The following is a 23,586-nucleotide window of genomic DNA, read 5'->3' on the forward strand; positions in this document are numbered from 1 at the left end:
AACAGCTTGGAGAAGTGGTGCATGGCCAAATCATTGGGCAGAGATGCTGATGGCTTTTTAACAGCCGGGTTTGTTTGTGAGCGAAGCTGCTGCACCGCACTGATGTGTGAGGGACAAAGATACACACTGCAAGGATACCGATGTGGATTATTAACATTTTTATGTATAGTATGTATTTTATGCATGTAAACCCACAACAGCAGAATCTTTTACAGATCTAGTCCAACGTCACTCTCGGAGTTCTGACCGGCGCTGGAGAACAAAGGGATGTTGTTGGAGATTTAATGCGGGAGGTCATGTTAATCCATTGCTATTCCGAGGAGCACTTAAAAAGTATTATCGAAATGAATAGTCCCACAAAAAAAAATGAATGTACTGATGAAACATGCTCCAGTCAGTGTTGGATGATATACAAGGCAAATAACAGCAACAGAACAGAATAGCGGTGATCAAAAGCCTGCCATAATTGAGGTGTAATTGTACATGAAGATAAAGATTGAGCAGCACAGCAGCAGAGTTTAATGCCATATTGCAGCCATATATTATATGGAGTCCTTGCGGAGCGACTTTTTCCGCTCAGGTCAGCAGTAACCTGAGGGGATTGGGTTCTATTTGTGAAGAGTTTTCACTGTCAGAATGGCAGCCGGGGAGAAACGTGGAAGAAGAGCACTCTTATTATTATCGACCCCGAAACGTCCACTGGAAAAACATCTCTCATTGCAGCCCAGTGGCTCGTGCTTGCATTTAATCACTTTCTAATCACATTAAATAGAAAAGAAAAAGTTTGACTAGTTCTCCTGTCTGACAGGGTTTCTGCATCATGCGGTTCTTAGGCGCAGAGCTGTTCGAACTTGTGCGTGTAGCCGAGACGAATCGGTGATGGAGTAATGATGGAGAATAGAAAGCACTTCTACTTATTACTCTAAGCATGCATGGATTTTAGAATATCACTTTCAGTTACATACTGATTTAAAGCTGCTGGATGGAGGATGTTCTGATAGTTTGAAGCTAGGTGGCAGCAGGTAGCGGTCAAGTCACCAAGCTCCAGGGTCCTCAGGGATCTCCAGGTTCCTCCTGCCTCACAACACCACACCAGTAGGTAAGAAAGCTTCTGTTCGATTGGCCACGCCTCCGAATCCATCACGACCCTGACCAGTGCTTAGTGAAGAGAGATTAATTCATGAGTGAATGAAAAATTTGCCTTGATTTCAAACTTGTCTTTGTGGCGTCGCATAAAAGCAAGACGTACTCGAGTATTAATAAGGCTGTGAAAGTAATAATGACACCTAAGTACAGTAGTAATGACCTGTTAATGACTGTAGTGTTAGTTTGTCAGCTCCAGTAGGACACGGTGGTTGACGATTGTCATCCGTGTTGTCTGTTAGTCTTAAGGGCTGGCATTTAAACCTGATTAAGGGTGGAAATTAATCGTTTGCGTAATTACGTAATATATTAGCACGACTATAAACCTTATGGAAGGCGTTACAACCTGGATACGCCGCACGCAGACGGACGAGCCGTCGCTCTGTCTTTATATTGCTTGACTGCACAGAGTCTACATTAAGTTTAACAAAACTTTTAGACACACCACAAACGACATAAGATTAACGTGACACTCATCTGTTGAGTTTAGTTTTTAACTTTGAAGTGACGTCATTATCCAAGACGCTAGTATATACAGCACGTACGTATATATCGCGATCTGAGGGGTCCGAGCACTCGTCACAAAGAGTTCCACACAACACTACAGAGAAAGACTTTGTGTCAGGATCCACTGAATGCCTGCTTAACATCTTTCTGCTGGCTCTGTGCCAAACGCCGGGACGGTTAATAATGGGGTGGTTAAATCAAGAAGCAGTCTTGATCAGTCGTTCATTCAAAATGCTAATTCCGCTAACAGTTAATGGAAACTATAGGGACTGCTCATCGGGATCTCATTTGCATCACCCCAGCTGTCTGGCTTTTATTAATTGAACGACACTCTAGCAACTATTTCTATTAAGCAGACGGAGTCAGCGCACTGATCTATAGCTCTGTTCACCCTGACCACCCAGAACGGCTGACGGGTTTTACAAGCCGACTCGATGATAGACAGACTGAAAGTAACTGAAGGAGTTTGATGTTTTTCAAAAAGGGAGAAGATATGACAAAGAACAAAAAAAAAAAAAAAAAAAAAAAAGAAGATAAAGAGTGATTTGCCCTCGCGGCCCCTGACTGCTTAAATTAGCCGGGAGCTGTATTTGTAATCCAGGGCAGATTGCCAGACGCATGTTCACCCACTGAGCAAAATGTTCTCACATGATCCATGACCCAGAAGTCAAACTGATGCACAAGTGGACAGAGTACTCATTTATGCAAATCATCGCGATGATGTCCGAAGGCAGCACGACGTAGTTCATGGACACCTAACAGCATCCTCCTTGAGGAATAGTGAACACTGTAGGCTCTGAACACTGTGCTGATGGACTCTGTCCAGCAGCACCGTTGTAGATCAGATCTGAATGGCAGGACAAGAACTTCAACCAGGAGCGAGTCAAGATTCTAAAATGACAACCAATAAACCTGCATGGACAAGCAATCGTAAGAGCAATCGTCAACAGAACGGCAGACTGAGCTTAGAGTTCTCAGAGAAGATGACATGATATTGGTCTGCATTTGCAGGAGGATGAACAGCTCGGGGAATCCGAGGTTCAGGTTTAGGTGAAATAGGAGAAGAACCTCGTTATCTGTTGGTGTGGAAAACCGGATGGATGGAATTTCAACAGCAACACAGCGGTAATCGACACATCTCGATGCCACACAGGAAACAGTAAAGCCCTGGTTGGGTTTTAATTCATGGCAGCTCACGTACAGTACGAGTGAAGATGAATAATCTGCAAGATGTTTAGGCTTCATTGTAGCTCTTCTCTCGGTATCTAATGTCTCACCAACACATCTACATGACGATTTGGGCTGCATAGACATCGAGATGTTTTCTCCTTTCCAGGTTATTTTTAACTTCTGCTATGAATTCTGGGCCAGCTGAAGAGCAAGGTTTAAACACTAGACAATTGTTTATCCCTACGATTGTCTTCTGCCACTTCAACCTCCATTATTTAGATTATAGGAAGAATCACGCATCAAACTCTATATTATACAATTCCATCATTCACCGGATCTGAAAACCCAGAATGTGTGCGAGACTTTTCTCCCCTCCTGCTTAAGGTATGAAGAGTTAGACAACAAGAAATTATGTGTCCATAAACATGTCCGGACAGGAAATGTCCCACATGGACACCACATTTTGTGACCCGGTACCACAGTAGGAGCGTCTGCTGTACAGGTCCCGGCGTGTGTGTTGTTACCATGGAAATGATACCACATTAGAACCGCACAGTAAAACAAACCCGTGACTCGATCCTGATCGCGACTCAGAATTCTTGCCCTCCATTAAACCCGAGTGTTCATGTTACTGGAGGGTAGAAATGTGGTCCAGGGAAATCCGTGCTGTAAGTGAGCACAGCGTTCTCTTTCTGCTAACACGCATTAATCTCACGCCTGCACGCCGTCTTGGAATCAGTCAAGCACGAGGGTGCTGGAATTCAGCTCGCCTCCATCATCAAAAGTAACCTCTTTCCCCCCCGGCAGCCTTCGTGCGTCTCCACCTTACGCTAACCTGCTTTACAGCCTTGAATTTTTCATGATAAATACAAACATATTTTTGTATAGATTTTTCCCCCCATCTTAGCTTCCATGTCATTTCCAAACCAAAAGCTCTGCATTCCCTTTGTCATGTTTCTTTCTCTCTCTCTCTCTCTCTCTCTCTCTCTATCCTGAGGTATTGACGGATTGTGTTTGTTTACCGCCGCTTCGCCGTTTTCCTTTTTTAAACCTGACATTTAGCAGCTGTGAGCTCTCGACAAATAGAACATGTTTGATTTGCTCGGTATGCCTCCATTATGTGATTTATGGGAAATTGACTCATTCGGCGCACACGACTTTTGACCCCTCCAATCTGCAACGAATTGCATAAATGCAGAGAGGCGTTTCTGTCGCAGCTGAGGGCTGTGATGGAGGATGGACGTGTGCACAGGATGCAGAGAACACAATCCTGCTAACATGCAGTACATTATATACAGTGTATATATATATATATATATATATATATATATATATATATATATATATATATATATATATATATATATATATATATATATATATATAATGTTTATTTATCTACATGACTCTTGTAGTGATTAAGAATGCTACCTGTGTGTGTGTGTGTGTGTGTGTGTGTGTGTGTGTGTGTGTGTGTGTGTGTGTGTGTGTGTGTGTGTGTTTCAGTAATATATTTAGATGCTGTAATGTAATAGAACACAGCTCGTGGCTGCATATAGATGGTGACTACAGTGCCAGGCTGAACGCTCTCTACCTTCTCACCATCCTTCAAAACTCCCCTGAGGGACTAGAAACATTTCTAGTGAAAACAAATCATTGGGGGGGAAAAAAAAAAAAAAGACTGAAGATATAGTCATATGCACAGCCTGCTGTAGTGGTATTAAAAAAATAAGGTTGTGTCTAATCTCAGTGATGCCTCCAGCACTTTAAAGAAGAAATGTAAAATACAATATGCATAAATCTCGGCGGTTAAGAGTAGAGTGGTTAGATGGTTAGAGAGCGCTCAGAAGACAGCAAGATATTCAGCTAGGTTTAAACTCCTGAATCTTTTGAGAGTTAAACCTCTGACACTTTTCCACATCCAGTCTGGAACCGTGACAAGTTACACACAGTATGACTTGGACATAAGATTAAGATAGCTAGCTAGCTAAAGAGCGGGCTACCAATCGGAAGGTTGTGAGTTCGATTCCTATGTCCACCAGGTTCCCACTGCTGGGCCCCTGAGCAAGGCCCTTAACCCTCAATTGCACAGTTGTATAAAAATGAGATAAAAATGTAAGTTGCTCTGGATATAAGGGCGTCTGCTAAATGCTGTAAATGTAAGTGTGTTGTTGACGCTCAAAATGCAAACCTTTATCACAGTACATACTTTCGCCCTGCAGTGATCAACAACTAAATAAAAATAAAATGATCAGTCTGTGAAACTTCCTGAGGAAAACACCGCTGTTACACTGTTGTCTGTTTATATGTGAATAAACGTCTCCTCGCAAAAAAAAAAAAAGAAATCACCATATGAGCCATCACACACGCTTTTTAATGGGTTTGTGAGGAACATCTACCATCTAAGCCTCTCGGCTCGTCGCACAGAAACCCTTACTATTAAAAGCTGAAACCGACCAATCAGCGCAGAGGATTCTGTGGAGGTGTGGTACAGGAGGAGATGAACCTGGGCTTACTGTTTCATCGATCTGTCTTTAACATCCTTTTTAAATGTCATTTGGAAAAGCCTCACTAAAGGCACGCTTCACCTGCATCCAAACCAGGAGACAGAGAGCGTGCAGTGTTTCAGTCTCTGGGTGGATGTGCTGAAGGAGTAAGAGGGAGCTGAAATCGTTCCAGACTCAGTCGGGTTCCAGCTCTCCAGCAGCCGTGTTTATAAGCTGCATGCTGAACTCTGCATGAAGCGTGACTTTGTGGATCTTGTGTGGGCCTGAACAGCTGGAAATCTCCATCCTCGTCCCATCCTTTCTCCAGCAGCGTGTGTCTGTGTTCCTGCTCCCAGCTGTAAGGAACAGTGCTTTGTTTCTAACAGTATTGACACCGCAGCCCCTCTAGGAGCGTGTTAGCCCTACGCCAAGGCCCGTCTCGCGCAGATTGAGCCTTCAAGGTGACTGATGCCCTCGGCAGACGCATACGGCCCGTGTTTCTTATGTGAAGCTGGTTGTAATGGATGGCCGCTGCCCCAGAGGCCCAACAGATCCATATATCAGGGGCCCTGCGTGTAAATACGGCCCCGTGTCGAGCGTCATGAATTAATTGTAGTCACCTCTTTGTGCGTCGGTGCCTCCATCCGTGCCTTGTCGGCTGGATAAATGAAATAGAGTTCAGAAGCCTGGCAGTGGTGTTGATATTTACATCATGTCATTCAGCATATAAGAGCTTGTAATGTTTTAACATGCTGCTGATATCAGAAGGAAAACTATCCAGCTAGTACAGTTCAGTTCTGCCTTCAGTCTTATCTATAATATGATGTAATATAATCTTATAATAATGTAATCTGTCCTTATTTGGGATTTTACTGTCATTTCTTATTGAACATACTCAACTTGACTTCACTCCTGACTGACTGGCAGCTCAGGACAAAACACTGAATCACTGGTCAGGTTTTTAGTGAATGATCTCGATGCCATGGAGCCACCGATAGCTTTTCTGGCCGCAAGCTTCAGAATCGTCCACACTGAAACATACCTCTTGATTAATTAGGTGCCCTCGCATCCCACCAGTGTCTCGTCTTTCGCGAATGACTTGAATGAATGAATGAATAAATAAATAAATAAATAAATAAATACTGCGGTAAAATAAGTGTCTCAAGTTTTCTTCATGTGCCTGATATTTAAATCGTGTTCCCTTATTTTTCTCCCACAGGACGATGATCTGGGATGTCAGTACTATACGGATGCTGTTCTAAAAATAAGAAAAGATGGATTTGTAGAGATTGTGACAATTCTTGCCATAAATAATCCCACAAACAGACTGAAGCAGCGTCCGGTGTGGGTGACCGGGTTGCTGTCGATCGTCATTGGTGTTATTACTCATTACTGCCGGAGTTGTTTTGTCACTTGTGTTTGGGTGGCCGGCGGTGAAGGAGCCCCAGCGCTAACACTGCCATAAGCATGCAGTCTCGGTCCTGCTGGGAGACGGTGGTCCCGGCTCTCGTTAGCCCTGTCGCTCGGCGCTTCCCTGGAGAGCTGACAGAGTGCTCACTTTTCCGTCTTCCACAAACAGTCGCCTAAAATTGTCCTCGGTGCTTCCGAGCAGGGCTAAAGGTCTCACTTATTTACAAAGTGCCCGAGGATCATTTGCATATCCATTTGCATTTCTCTATTTAATCCAAGGTTAAGGCCAGATGACATCCTAATGGGCTTATTTCTTTCATTACTCATTTCCAAAACAGAACTTCATCTGTAGGAGAAAAAAAAAAAAAAAAGATCTCTTTAAAATGTAAATAAGGAATCCGCCATTAAACGTGTCCTGATTTACATGTTACATTCATTCGCTTGTCATCAAATGGATTTAACGTATAATGATTAAATGGACAGAATTACAGGGTCATAGCAGGAAATGTTCTTGCTGCCGATGCGCTGAAAGTTTCTATCAAAATTTGTCCGTTTCCAAAATGTATATAAAATATCCTCAAACGGGGGGAAAAAAATGACTCTTTAGATGCAAAATCCTGGTCAGAGTAATTGAACACTGGTGATTTTGTTGTTTTCTCTGAAGGTTAGAAACCCTGTACTTTAGCTGTGTGTGCAGTGTGTGACGTGAGTGAGGAGGCACAGCGGATCCCTGACTCCGGTTCGTCGTCCGAGCGTGAAGGTGAAATATAATCTCACTAACGAGGTCACGTCAGACCCACGTGGTCGTTAGGATCAAATAAACACAAACATCACACCTACTATAAAAAACCAGACGCCGTTCTTATAAGTCTCGCTCCGGTTCTCCAGACATCAGACTGACTGATCACAAACGAGTGTGAGGTGCGAGTGCAGTGACGTGTGCGGTCTCAGTAAATCACCGGCTAATTAGTGAGGACTAATGTTTGTGTGTGCGTGTGTGACCTCGTCCTACGAGCTGCTACATCATTTACATCGGGAGCCCAACACGGAGCGTGCAGTCGATCAGACAGCAAACAGCAGCGCCGATGAAATCGGCTGCGTGTGAAATGGTGTGAATAGAAGCCATTATGCTGTCATGGTGTTTCTTTGCCGAGCCGAACGGCGTATTGTTCTAACACGCCAGGCGTAGCACAGGATTAGATTACTGTTATTTTCTCACCCTTTTCACGCACCTAACAAGAAGCAGAGCGGACCGCTCCTCAGCCCACATAGGCAGATGGAGACGATGCAAAAAAAACAAACAACGAAGAAAAATAAAAACAGCAGGTTTACAGGCTGCAGCGTGCCCTCACAGATATGCTCTCATGTCACCTTATTCTCACCGTGCGTCATTCTACTTAGCTGGACATCCACGACTCATGAATATTCTGCTGACTCCATGTTTAATTTCACATATCAAGCAGAGGAGAACAAAAGTGTCGAAACTTTGCATATTGTTTTATTCATGAAGCTCTCGTTTCTATGTTGCTTTAATTGTCGACCCTCATAAATGAGTGGTTTCGTGCACGTTTACCGAATCAGTAAAGCTTGTTAGCTCGTCCGGCTGTAAAAGACGTCCAGCTTAGATGAGGCTTGGGGTTTTTTCACCCTCATTTCAAGTTTTGTTAATATCGCTGAGCGCTCCCTTATATATATATATAAAAAAAAAAAAAAAGAAGAAGAAGAAAGTGCCAAGTGCCAGAATTATGGGGAATGTGTTTTCTCTCTCGGTTTGGACTGAGAGTGAGAGTTTGTGTGGGTGATGGAAAAAAAACACAACAGTGTTGTTGTAGAGCTTTTTACGGCTTGTAAGGAGAGCAGCAGATAAATATAAACACTGATTTTTTTTCAGTGCGAAGGCCGAATCTACATGTACAGATGGAACAGCTCCAGAGTGTGTGTGTGTGTGTGTGTGTGTGTGACTCAGTAGGGCTCTGTCCCCCTGCTAAATCTCCAGAATCACCATCTGTCAGCCACATGAAGGCTCAGTCTCTCAAAACTCGCATCACATTACAGTGCAAAAGACGAACCACGCTTCAGTGCTGCAAACGTCTCTGTTTAACACTTTCCACTTGTCTTTCTGTTGGAATTATAACAGCACACACCGTCACATCACCGCTTTATAGACATGTGGATGTGGATTCAGACGAAAGCCAGAGGTGACGGTGGAGAGGAAATGAAAGAGGAAGCGCTTGAAACAGAAATGGTTCTCTTCTGGAGTGATTATGAATCATCACAGTACGCGGGTGTAGAAGAGCGCAGACCAACGGGACTGAAACGTCTTAACGGATGTTGACCGGATTGTGAATTGAACCCCATTTGGACAGGATTAGTTTTTACATGAAAAGTCGGAGTGATAGAAATACGAAGACTGCATGTGCATGAGATTGACATGTGCTGCTACCAGCATGACCGTTACTTCTACACCATCATGACATTTCCTGGAATCGCTTCATCATCATCATCATCCTCACTCATTCTGTCTGGAAACATCTTTAGGTATAAATCTGTAGAATCCAAATAAAACAAAACTCCAACTTTATTTCATTAACGGAAGTTAAAAGTAAATCCACCTTGATGTTTATCATTATTATCGAAGTCAAAGTCGTTTGTGTGGTTAAATAATCACCGTGGCCCAGTTTGCTTTAACGCTGATTAAAACTTTGTTACACACGTCCAAGATACCTGTAGAAGCCTCCAGCCAAGCAGAAGACGTCTCGTTTCCACGTCCATATAAGTTACTGCTTTATTTCTTTATGAGTCCTGTTGTGTTCATCTCTCTCCCTCCCTCTCTGTTCTGCTGGACATGAATGAGTGTCGGTGGTGGTGGTGTTAATAAAAGCACACTTGCCAGATGAAGGTAAGATGAATAGTGTAAAGCTGTATTGCTTCTATAAGCAGTTTTAATAATCACCCCAGGATCGTGTCAGCAACCTGTCGCAAATCATTTCTTTGTGCTTTTCACTTCTATTACCTTTCGGCTCTGGTTCAGGATATTAAAGAAGTCTGTCAGCAGGTTTTTGGATGCGTCTCTGCTTGACTTTGCTATCAGCTACCATTAAAGTTTTATGAGACAATAACTCAACAAGTCTGAAGACACCTCAAGAGCTTCAATCCAACAAATGTTGCTCCATTAGCTGACAAGCTGTTTCTGGATCGTTCTCAGCTCACTTCCCTGTCCACTGAAGGTTAATGGCAGCTCTTACAGGAGAACACAGTGAGAACAAACACAGTGAGAACAAACACAGTGAGAACAAACACAGTGAGAACAAACACAGTAAAAACGAACACAGTGAGAAAGAACACAGTGAGAACAAACACAGTGAGACAGAGCACAGTGAGACAGAGCACAGTGAGAACGAACACAGTGAGACGGAGCACAGTGAGACGGAGCACAGTGAGACGGAGCACATATATCTACATCTATACTGGATTTTACATTCATGGCATTAATCCAGAGTGACTTTATACATCTGAGCAGTGGAGGTTTAAGGGCCTCGTTCAGGAGCCCAGCGGCTTCACAACCTTCAGATCGGTGGTTCAATTACTAACTCGTCTTTTTCATTTAAAGAGCTAGATCACTGTGGGACTAAATGGAACTAATACTCAGTGTGGACTCGCCAAAGTGTCCAGTGCCAATGAGCTGGCAGACGCCACCCTCCTGGAGCTCACGGCTAAAAACTAAGACACAGAACTGAAGATGGAAATCGTGATGGATTCTGGGCGACTGATGATCTGAAGGACACAAGAGGCACATTGTCTGATGAAACCGCTAATAAACGCTCTCCTCCTCCACCGCATCAAGCATTTGAGATGTACAGTATTACAGCTGGCTCTCTGTACTGACAATGTGAACGATGGACTTCATGGAGAAGAAACCCACTTCTTGGTAGATTAAGAGTTAGAGATGCGCTTTAGTGCTCGAAGTTTTCTCCACAAACCCTTTCCTCCAGTACACCGAATGGTGCTAACATACTAGCTAAAGTTAGCACAGGATTTAGAGCTAGGAGCTAGCGATCCGAATAAAGAATCCACACAATGGTTTAGCCTCACTGATTTACCCACAATGCTGTTCGACTACCAGCTAAAACCTATGTAAAGTGAGCGATGCAGCAGCACTTTAGCGTTTTAAGAGATACAGACCACCTGGAAGTTCTCATCAGAATAAACAGAGCTCAACACCAGAATCTCCAAACACAGCACCAGGTACCTCATGAGCTTCAGGCTGGAGTTCACCTTCAAAACCCTAATATGAAATTCTTAAATGAATCAATACTCATTTTACTCAAGAGCTTTTTATCTCTGGGGGCACGAACACGAGTCATAACGGATTTCTAATAATCATCTGCTCGGGCCGAAGAGAGTGAATGTAGAGAGTGAATGAACACGAGCGGCCGACAGGAATATCTGTAAAGGAGCGTCTGCGAGAATCTGCACTTCGGTGACACACAGAACGGTGATGCACACAACACACACTGATTCACAATTCTGTGCTTCCACTATAAAAGTGAAAGTATGTCTGACGTCGGAGAAGCTACTGAGTGTCCTGAGAAATTAACCAGATTTCTGCTCCACTGAAATCCATACAGCAGGAAAACTGAGGCAGGAACGAGGAATGAGCTGAGTGAAGGAGACACACACACACACACACACACACACACACACACACGCCCCACAGACTGAAGGCACTAAAAAAAAACACACACACACACACACACAGAGCCTGAAGGCACTAAAACACACACACACAGCCTGACTGCACTAAAACACACACACACACACACACACACACACACACACACACGCACACACAGCCTGACTGCACTAAAACACACACACACACCCAGCCCGACTGCACTAACACACACACACACACCCAGCCCAACTGCACTAACACACACACACACACACACACACACACACACACACAGCCCGAATGCACTAAAACACACACACACACACACACACACACACACACACACACACACACACACACACACACACACACACACACACACACACACACACAAACTCCCAGCCCAACTGCACTAAAACACACACACACACACAGCCCGACTGCACTAAAACACACACACACACACAGCCCGACTGCACTAAAACACACACACAGCCCGACTGCACTAAAACACACACACACACACACACACACACACACACCACACACACAGCCAGAATGCACTAAAACACACACACACACAGCCAGAATGCACTAAAACACACACACAGCCTGACTGCACTAAAACACACACACACACACAGCCCCACAGCACTAAAACACACACACACACACACACACAGAGCCCGGCTGCACTAAAACACACACACAGCCCGACTGCACTAAAACACACACACACAGCCCGACTGCACTAAAACACACACACACCCCACAAACTGACCTGAAGAGTTTTCAGTCAGAGTGTGTGTGTGTGTGTTCTTGTCAGGCCGTTGGACCAACGCAGGACTCCAAAGAAATCAGAAATTCAGACAAATCACTAAAAACAGACTTTTCCCCCCAAACACCTGCAGAGGCTCTGATTATCAGACAGAAATAAAACTGTTACAGGAAAAGTCCACGAGGTGTGACATGTCCTGACATGAGAAGTTTATTACCCACAAGTCAGTCCTTTTGGAGTAACACACACACACACACACACATACACACATCAGTTCCGATCTGCTCCGTTGTTTATTTAAAGACACACTAAAATAAAAAATGATGTAAATAATCGTGCATTTAGAAAGCTGGAAAAACAGATTTGTGATGCAGCTCAAACTCCATCTCGCTGCTGACTTTATAAACCATGCATACTTCATTCATAAACACCAACTCTCCTAAAAATTGATGTTAGTTGTTCAGAACACATTTGGCATGGACTCGGGTGTTTAAACACTGTTGTGGATGTAAATAAACTTTACAAGTGACCTATTGTGTGAATCAGTAACCAGCGTTATCTGAACCTCCGTTCTAATTAGCGCACATCTGTTAGCGTGATTTGGATGTTCACAGGCTGAGATGATCCCCGGCCAGTCGACCGGCTTGGTGCGGATGAAAGCACTGACAGCTGTCAGGGTGAGAAGAGCACGACACGCCACACGTCAGAGCCGCAACTCGGTCCACAGCTACCGAGGCTGTGTCCAGCGGAGGACACACTGACGGCCGCGCAGCATATACAGCTACGGTACACGGTCAAGGTTCAGCCAAGGTCAGGAGGACGGTAGGAAGCCTCTCTGTGGACCATGAAGGACAGATGGAGGGTAACAGACACGCAGCACACAGCAGGAAGACTTCAGCATATGGTCAATGTGGACAGGACAAAACCTGGCACACGCTCCAAACCTACGCCGAGACGTTTGATCGATCGATCAGCTCTCAAACTCCTCGAAAGCTCGTGGGTGATCCTTAAACACTTTTCAGCAGCAAGGATGAAAACTACAAACTCCTGTCCTGAAGCTTTCCATCATCACCTTTAACTTGGAGGACGTTGACTGCTGTATTTTCCCACCAAACAGCTTTGATTTATCACTCTCGCCACTAATGATGTATCTTTCTCTTCCTTTCCCTCTGTTCCTTAGCAGTGAATCTTAGTGGGCGTGTCTAGAACATGACTGACAGGTCCACTACACAGAAGTTATAAAGACTTCATTATTGTCCTGAAGCTCTACTGATTAGTATTAACTGATCGATGTATACAGCATTTGTTAAGGACTAATATCAGCTTATACTCGAAAAAATAGCAGAACGTCTACAAGTAATACGGAGTTTGCAGAAAACATACACACGAGGGAAAAGAGAAAGGTTCCTTAAACGTTCCTGAAGGGTTCACTGGAAAATTAAAGGTGCTTAAAGGTGCTTAGTTACCAATAACTGCTAATGAATCATTGTTTATTAGGTTCTACACAGATATTTCCCCTCATGAGGACACAATCGGCGCAAGGTGAGGGATTGTTTTATAGCCACCAGAATAGCAGCACAAACTCGAGCTGAATTTCACCCAGTCAGAGGACGAGTGGATGAAAATTGACAGGAAGACACATCTCAAGACACCGGTGGTGTTAATAAGGTGAGACGAGGTGGAGCTGAGTATGAGGACAGAAATAACAGAAACAAAAAAAAATGATTCTGTTAACAAGCTTCCATCCTTACTGTGTAATAACCTTAACAATAAGACACGCATACTTTAGTAGCAGTAATAAAAATTGGCTTTGTTCTCGTCGGCTGTAAGGTCCGCCTCTGTCTGGGGTGCGGCTCGCCGTGTCGTGTGGAGCAGGTGTGCGATGGTAATATGAGGGTGAGTCCTGCAGTGAACCCGATACAAGGTGAAATTCTCCAGTGAGCGCGCTCAGATTGTATCTGCTCCACTCCGTTCCCTGCTGACGATATCACATGACGGAGGAAGTTCTCACTATTTCTAAATCACTGACACTCTGGCGGCTGCATTCCTGTGCTGGAGTCAGTCAGCCGAGTCTCAGACAGATCCAGTGCATCGTGTGGACTCGCATGTAAGAGTGCAGTCGAGGAACAAGAACGGCAATATTATCATTACTGTGGTTCTATAAATACATGTTTGGAAAAGATTGATAATTGAGGAATCCAAAAAAAAAGGTCCATCAGCAACAGTCGGTGAAGTGAGGTGTAAATTCTGTGGTGAGAGGAAAAGTGTTCAGTTCCCTTGTTCTGCCAGATGGTGTGCACAGCCAGAATGACTTCATCAGGAGCAATCCATCCAGCAGTATGGAGAGAAATGAGAGAGAGAGAGAGAGAGAGAGAGAGAGAGAGAGAGAGAGAGAGAGAGAGAGAGAGACATACACACACACACACTATTTAATAGAGCTCGAGCACATGATGTGAGCTTATTGAGACAAATAAGGCTGGTGGCTAAGGAAGGTCATGAGGCCTGGTTCACATTTTAGGTTGGTGAACAAGAAGGGCTCACATGTGCGCTCTCTCTCTCTCTCTCTCTCACACACACACACACTCACTTCCATGTTGCTGATTTTACCCTCTTTAAAAATCTGTCATTTCTCCCAAACCTATAAATTTGATTTACCTCCATTTTGTGTCTCACTCATATTACACTTCTCTCACTATCAAGTAAAAGGTACAAATATACAACAAGTGCTGAAATGTTACTAATAACCAACACGCCGTTCTCACTCATCTCTGCTCACTATGCACTGTAGTTTACAATCACTCAGGTACATTTCCTTTACCACACGTTATCATTGTATATTTATTTATACTTTATTTTCCTATGATATTGTGTTACAGACCGAGCAGCGTTACACAGTTTATAGGCTGAAAATAAACGACTGATTAAATCGTTCCAATGTCTTCGTGAGTTGTGTGTTTTGTGCTGATTCCATTGGCATGCTGAAGAAGCTCATCCACACAAAGTTACCAGAATTATTGCACAACGATGTTGTAACCTCAACTTTCATTTTTTCCCGCTAATTTCTTATACACTCAGTAAAACGCTGCCTCCTCATTAAGCTTAAGTGTTTGTTAACCTGCCTTATGGGAACTCATGAACCTTAATTGTGCACTAAATGAATTTGCAGCTGTCTGTTCAAACAATTCTGATCCCAGAGCTACGATGCTAACTTCATTAGGCCACCTTCAACCGGTGGTCATTTCATTTCACGCCGCCGATTTTCATTACCCAAGAAGAATTCCCCCTTTAACGACAGCGAGACCCGGCAGAGCTGATCATGGTTAGCAGGTTATGTTTGTAGAGTCTAATCATGGAAAGGATAATGAGAGTAGCTAATGGACCAGAAACACATAGTAAATGTTGGTGTATGTACAGCGCCTCTCGTTTGCATAAGCCTCTCAGGGCGCTGCTTTTCACCGAGCTTCACGTCGAGCCACCTCCGGACGCTGAAGCATCCAGCACCGCCTTCATATCGGTGCTCCTCAGAGATCTCCACATGGTCTTGCTTTGCTGTTGCAGATTACATACAAACACTATTATATAGAACAATTGGGCAGATTGATGAATGTTATTATTTTTAAGATGATATATAATCTATTTATTATTAGAGAAAGATTTTCTAAACAGTTCACACAGAATGGAGTCTGGGAGCGTGAGGTCAGATACGAAGCTAAGTATACGGGATAAAGAAAGATCCCACACACACATCTGCAGTAACTGTCTGGTTCGGGCTGTGGGGTTACTGACAGAGCCATCACTTTTACATCTGGTTTTAATTCCACTGTTTTCCAGGGACATAGTCATAGTCATTATTATTATTATTATTATTATTATTATTATTATTATTATTACTATTGGAAAAGGCCAAAGCCACTTAATATAACACCAACATCTAGATATTTGGGGTATAAACAGATACAGATTTACATTAGGTTTTTATCAAAGATGGGTTTTGGGTTGGATGTGATGATCACTGTGATAGTAAAGGGTGGTTATTCCACACAAACTCTAACCTCCTCTGATCATCTGTTTCAGGATTGTGTTTAAAGCATTAATGTGTTATAACAGGCTCAAACTATTCAAAATAATAAAGATCGTGTTCATGTAGGAAATCATGCAGCTTATAGTTTTAAAACATTAGTGCTATAGATTATTATGATGATGACTATTTATTATTAATATTATTATTATTCTACATGTTGCATGACGTGGATTACACATTCTCGCCTTTCTCTGTGCTGTTACATCTTTTACAAATAAATGTGCTTTTCTACACATCTTGACCATAGCAACCTGGAAAAAAAAAAATCTTTGTTAAATAACTGATGCCAAGTGAGTCCCTGTGACTTAGCTGTTACTATAGAAACAATGATTTATATAGATATACAAGGGACCTACACAATATTAGGCACGTGGCTTTAATATAATGGCTGATCAGTGTGTGTGTGTGTTTGTGTGTGTATTTTATGTATACCACATTTAACAATGGACAATGTCTCATAGCAGCTTAACAAAAATATACAAATTACAAATTAAAATAGAAATAACAAAGCTTAAATTAAAATTGTATTTATCCCTAATGAGCAAGACAGAGTCGAAGGAATCAGGGAAAAACTCCATGAGAAGATATGAGAAAGAAACCTTGAGAGGAACCAGAGTCATTAGTGAACCTCAGCCTCATCTGGGTGACATCAGAGTGTGATTATAAATCATGCACATAGACATAACCAGGAGCTTTTTGAGAAAGTTATAGATCAGAATAATTTAAGTTCGTTGTAGATTTAACACCAATTCATTTCTGCTGAAGCCATCAAATGTTCAATGATGGAGAACCGAGCGCAAAACTGACCTCCGTAACAGCAGTTCAAAGCTGGTGCCATAGTCAGGTTCAGTTAATCACGATCACTTAATCACAAAGGAACTTTATTATCCACTGAACATATGCTGTTACAGATAACCAACACTTACTGACCAATCAGAATGAAGTATTAGACAGCACTGCGGTATGATGATGACAGTGGTGAGATGATTGTGATTATGAGGATGATGGTGGTAACAAAGGTGATGATGGTGGTTATATGGTGATAGTGATGATGGTGGTGGTGATGGGAACACTGTGGGTAAGGTGGGAATATACACCTTTTAATGGAACACCAGAACATCAAGGCCACAGGCATTCATTCATGGGACACTTTGGAGTTACTAGGATGTTTTTGGTGGAACCAAGAGAACCTAGAGGACCTAGAGAACCCAGAGTAACCCGGTGTGGACACAGGGACAAGCAGCACATGCAGTAACACCCCGGGCGTGGGTGTAAAGTGCAGTTCCCTTTTCTCTTCCCAACACCTACGCTGCTGAATTAACAGCTATGGTGATAAAGTGATAAATTCCCACGGTGTTGCATCAACTCCTACACCGCTTTATTTTACACCGTGTGATGGGACCGTCAGTGGCGTGCAGACTCACGTGCTAAAAAACTTCGCGCTGATGCGAAGTCACGCGCTCGCGTCCGCACACTTCCCACACGTAAGAGGCGACAGCGTTCGGAGCGCGCGTGCACGTGACGCCTCACGCGCCATAAATAGGCTTTTTCCGCTCGTCTTTGGAAAGTTGCTGAAGTGGACGCGGCTGAGCGCGAGGAGCTGCCCGAGTCGCTCGCGCAAACAACGAGGATCTGTCCGAGGTGCTGAAACTGACACGGCGCGAGACAGAGCGCTGCCCAGTGCTGAATCTCGCACGCGCTGCTTCAGCTCTGTACTGTTCGCGAGCACAATCCGCGGTTAATCCGCTCTCTCTCTCTCACCCCTGGACCGTTCCGGTTTAAGAGCGAATACGCGACGCTTCACATCATCTTCGCGACGTTTTGCATTTTTCTGGAGGACATTACACGACGAGAATCACAGGATGCGCTTCGGTACAGCGGTCATGCCCGTGAGAAGTGCAGACCGGTCCCACGCGCTCGTTCTCGCGCTCATCGTTACTGCTTCTCTGTCGAGCTCGCGAGGCCAAGGTAAGGAAACCCTACTGTCTTGTACGTTATTTATTCTACCCAGGTGCACGCGACAACCTGCTCAGCGTGTGCACGCACGTGGAACTTTTACGGATGGAAACCCAGGGCGCGTGGAGTGGCACGGCACCGTGTGCAGTAAGGCGTCATGAATAGGCGTGGAGCTGTTTTTTTTTTTTTAAATATATATATATATATATATATATATATATATATATATATATATATATATATATATATATATATATATATATATATATGTGTGTGTGTGTGTGTGTGTGTGTGTGTGTGTGTGTGTGTGTGTGTGTAGAAAAATAAGAATATTTAAAGAAATAAAGACCTTCCAGGGAAACTTCAACAGGTCAGTTTGTGTGAATTAAGAGTTCAGAACATCCCTTAAACCCGTCTCCCTTAAATCAAAACCCAACACGAAACATCTCGCAGCACCGACGAGCAGGACAAAGTTAGAAATGGAGCATTTAATATTACAAAATATTACAAAAGTCCCCTTTTCCAAAAGCTTCATACGGGGGGGGAGCCGGACCTAAAAGAATTAAATAACACGCGGTGTTTACGAGCCACGACTCTAAAATGTCTTTATAGATCTTAAATAAACAAATCAGGAGGGGGAAAAAACCTCTGATTGCATCACAGGACAGTATTTGAGCACAACAACCCAGAAACCACATGACACCAGAGCTTTAATCCTCTCGAGCTGCTCCGGATTACACAACCTTAAAAGCTCCCTAATAAACTGCACCGAAAATAAAGGCTCCTACGTGTCCACGCAAGTCCACACGTGATTTATTAGACGTTATATAGACAAACAAAGCGGTCAAACCTCCGGGGACAAATCAAGCACTCGGCACCATCCCGCGTTGTGGTTTTTGTTTTGTGGTTTTTTGTTTGTTTGTTTTTTTTAAACAAAAGTGTGAAATCATTACTTAGATGTATCTTGTTTATTAATAAGCAAAATAATAATAATAAATAAATAAAAGCGCCCTTGTTACTAAACCAAGTGCACTGCAAAATGCGCGGATACAATTTGGGCGATCACGTGACCTATATTCCATCCGTCCTGAAAATATTAACGTGTGATGACTACAGACATCCGGTCATATCTGAGCTGAGGAACGTGCCGCAAAATCTTCATTTATCTTTGTAAGGCCAAGGTGACGATCGTTGCAGTGTTGTGACGTCATGTTCTTACGTTAAAGAAAAAAAAACACAGGGAACTCTTGTTTACACTTAGTAGCATTTTTATACCAATCAAGTGTTTAAACTCCATCTTAATCTTCACCTGTATGAAGCTGCTGCTTCCATTTCGTCTTATAAACAAAAACACAAATAAATGGCTGACTTTTTTTTCCAGAATAATTCATGACAGTCAGGAATTTATATTTATTATAATTATATTAAACTAGAAGATATATATATATATATATATATATATATATATATATATATAAGTGCATATTTTATTTAGGATTATTTACTGGATTTAATGATTTATTTATTTACATCTGAGGGATATTTGCTAACACACACACACACACACACACACACACACACACACACACACACACACACACACACACACACACGAGTACTTTCCTGACCTCCCTGTTTCCTAAAAACTCCACTGGTTTTCTGCAAACTGCAAATTTGTCTAAATTATAGACATTTCCACAGGAGGCTAAACTCGGCTGCCAAGCGCACACCTTCGCTAGACGCAGAGCTCGGCACATTTTCACCAGCAGTTCTCACGCTTTGCTGAAGTGAGCGAATATAAATTCCACTTCTGTTGCACTCTTTGAGGCAGCGAGCCAAGCCTTAGACAAAGAGATCAATTAAAGTGCACAAAAAAAGGACTAATTGTGAGGTGATGATGTCTACTGAAGATACAGTACTTGAGCGTTTCTCGATCCTTTTAGAGCGTTTAAATCGTTCGAGCTGATCGTTCAATAAGTAAATTGCTTTTAAATTTCAAAACACAATTTTACACCTCGAGCTGGGCATGAAAGCCTCTGAAGTAGAACACAAAGAAATCACAGTGAAGTCTGTATGAAGCCCCGCCCACTGGTGAAGCCTCAATTCTCATTTTTATCTCTGATTCATTTTCTATAACACTGTTTATTACAATAGCACAATCTATAATACTCATAGGGATGAAGTTTTCTATGAGGAGATATTCAACAGAAAGGAGTCTCCAGTGCCAGGGCTTCGTAACAGGAAGTTGCTCCTCTACAGGAAAGTGTTCAGGATTTCTCTGGCTATATTTTTCGTTAAATTTCCATCAAAAAAATAAAAGTCAGCCTTTTGAGAAAACACAGCAGGATGCGAGAAATCCTCTACTTCAACCAGCTAGTGGAAATTATTGTCTACTGGATTGTAGTCTAAAATTTAAACAAACTACTCTTCATTTAAAGCCACAGGAAGTGACTAAAGATGAATGAAAATGAATGAAACTATAAATTAAAAGACCATAATCTCAATAATAATAATAATAATAATAATAATAATAATAATAATAGTAATAATAGTAATAATAGTAATAATAATAATAATAATAATAAATAATCGATTGAAATCTAAATTGAAAAAAATTGTTTATTCCAAATTATGTTTGTATTTGTTTAAAAGAGAGCAGACTTTATTATACAATAAAATTCTGTATAAAAGCTCTAAAAATGGAGTTGCTTACAAGCCGATCAATTCTGTACACCGGGTTAAAAGAAAATAAAAACTTATCAGAGGATAAAGCTTTTTCAGCTCGGGTTCGGGTTTAGCGAGTGTTTCGGTGTCTATGCTTAAACGGGACGTTACTGAATTCTATTAACAGATTGGCAGAATTGTTCCTCGTGTCATTATCTCGCTGGCATCCGTGCCGTCGCACCGAACGGGCAAAGGCGTGTGGAGGACTGGGACATAGACAGCAAACAGCCAACCAATCTGCTGCACTCACAGCACTGAATATCTCATTCAGAAGCAGAGCTCGGCAAAGTGCTCCGACACCTGTTTTTTTGGATTACCGGTGATTAACTTCATCAAGGGCTATTCAGCAGCTGAGCACTGTTGTAATTAGCCTTGCTTTCTTTTAGCTTGTCAACTGTAAATGAGAGCAATCATGGCGGAATGCCCTTATTTGTGCCGGGTCTGGTGTCAGCTTTGCGGGTGTAGAAAGTAAAGAGGCCACCTGAGCACCGCTCCCAGTCCTCCTCACGTCACTGGTGTTGCAGCGTTGTTCACTCGGTGTCTACTGGAATTCTGCTGCTCTTAGGGTGAAGTGTCCCCTCGACGCCTGGGGAAGCATCATTGAGCTCAAAGGCTTTCTTCTTCTTATATATATATATATTCTAACACCATTTGCCATGTTGTCAGGTCAAATCCCAGGATTCTGAAGACACTATCTATTCCTCACGGCTGTATTCTGCCGAAGAACATCATCTCATGAATGAAATATGCTCATAACAGCTCCACTGTCCATGAGATCTAACAAAAATCCACCTAATTACCGTCTAACTGAATCCTTTGGCCTTTCATTTCAGTCAGGTCTGACCATATCCTGTAGCTGTTGCAGTATTAGACTTGATGTACTCTAGTTAAAATACTCGTTTTAAGGTGTATGAACACATTCCTGCTACAGCGTCTGTGCTCCTGGCCTGGGTGATGATCTCAGCACGTGAGCCTCTATTTTTCTGTCTTTACTGCCAGTGCCTTGAGAAATGTTTAAAATTGCGTTTTGGGGACGAGGAGGAGGATATCTGTTCTTGTGAATCGGATCCTTAGCCAACGACAAAGCGAGGATAGAACGTCATCCAAATAAAAATATTTCCAAGTAGCTTTAGTGAAAAGGGTTTTGTTTTTGTTTTTTTTCCAGCATTTGCACGTTTCTTTCTTGGTCCTAGAAGATCCTGTGGAATGTAGAGACTTGTGACAGTCCCCTATTGTTGTTCTAGTCAAAGCCCTAATCCATATCTGATTCATACATTACACACCCCGTAAACACACCAAACACTGCTTGAGATCAGACCCAAGATATATTAGTCAACACCTCAGATGAACATCTTGGGAAGACTGAAGGTGAAAGAAACAAGTCCACGGAGAAAACTACTGTAAATGGCTGTTTTTCGGATGAAATATTATTTCCAGAAGGATGATTTACAGGTTGATAAGAAAAAAAAAGACTGAAAAGAGATAGGATAAAAACCCAAAAAGACAAAGACGACATTTTGACCTTATAGCAGTATGACTCGACTGGATATGGTGTATTCTGACCCAAGACCATTACTGTGTGTGAGCGAGAGAGAGAGAGAGAGAGAGAGAGAGAGAGAGAGAGAGAGAGAGAGAGAGAGAGAGGGGTAACGCCTTAAAATGTGTTAATTGCGTACATCTACTAAAGTACAACAGATAATCGCATTCATAAAAGAAGATCTATGAGATAGTAAAAGACAAAGACAGGTCATAAAAGGCTGGTATTATAAAATCACACACACACACACACACACACACACACACACACAACAGAGGATAAGAAATGACCGCCGGGAGTAAAACCATCATTCACAGACACTTCAACAATTAAAGGCATTTCCTGAAAGTCTGTACAGAGTGTCAGAACAAGAGAGAGAGCGAGACAGAGAGAGACGTCTCACACCTTGTCAACAGAATAATGATTGGTGCTCGGTCTGTGCAGGCCGGTCCCCGAGCGCCTGTTGCTTTATTGATCTGAGCACTTCAAGGGACCAGAAAGAAGAAAGGAAAAACGAACATGTAGCGGGTGTTTCTTTGAGGGCTGCCAGACCGCACGCTCGCTCGGCTAATCGCGCACGTCGTTTGCTTTAGCAACATCTCTACGTCGATTAGCATCTCGACGTCAGCTCTGGTTTTCCTTCCTCACCAGCCACGCCGCATCCGATCTGAGCGGCCCTTCATCTGCGTGAGCGTGATGCGCTAAAGGCTGCAGGTAAACAGGTCGATCAGTGGGTTTGTGGAGTAAATGGCTTCATGACCTGTGAGACCGCACGGACGCCCCTTCGGAAAAAATAAAGAAGCTGCAATCAAGTGCATTAACGGTGTAAATACATCCTAATCGGTGGGATGATGATGATGATGATGACGTATTGTATCAAGTATCACCACGCCCTCGTGTGTAATCGTGAACAGTGGAGAGAAAAGCATAGACCAAAAGGAGACTAACGATGAACAGCATGTCCATCATCCTTTGACTTTTTAACAAGCCTCGTTCAAGGACAATCCCATGATGGACAGACTACATCAAAGCTATGTTACTGTTCCCCAATTGATACTTCAAATATTCGCACTCAGACAACAGCCAGTGATCAAACGCACCTTTCAGTAGAAAAGCAAA

At 42.8% G+C, this 23,586-nt stretch overlaps 1 protein-coding gene across 3 annotated transcripts in view; it reads left to right on the forward strand.

Moving 5' to 3' along the window:
* Positions 1–17,726: 17,726 nt before the first annotated feature.
* The window catches only part of sez6a (seizure related 6 homolog a), a 91,056-nt gene continuing 85,196 nt past the window's right edge, over positions 17,727–23,586 (forward strand). For 2 of the 3 annotated variants that reach the window (XM_027158694.2, XM_027158696.2), the window contains exon 1: positions 17,727–18,218. In XM_027158694.2, coding sequence (XP_027014495.2) covers positions 18,113–18,218 — 106 coding nt within the window. In that variant the 5' untranslated portion in view covers positions 17,727–18,112. The remainder of the gene's footprint in view (positions 18,219–23,586) is intronic. The other variant, XM_027158695.2, reaches the window with a different exon arrangement.

Source organism: Tachysurus fulvidraco, chromosome 20 (genome assembly GCF_022655615.1).
Source record: "Tachysurus fulvidraco isolate hzauxx_2018 chromosome 20, HZAU_PFXX_2.0, whole genome shotgun sequence".
Lineage (NCBI taxonomy): Eukaryota > Metazoa > Chordata > Actinopteri > Siluriformes > Bagridae > Tachysurus > Tachysurus fulvidraco.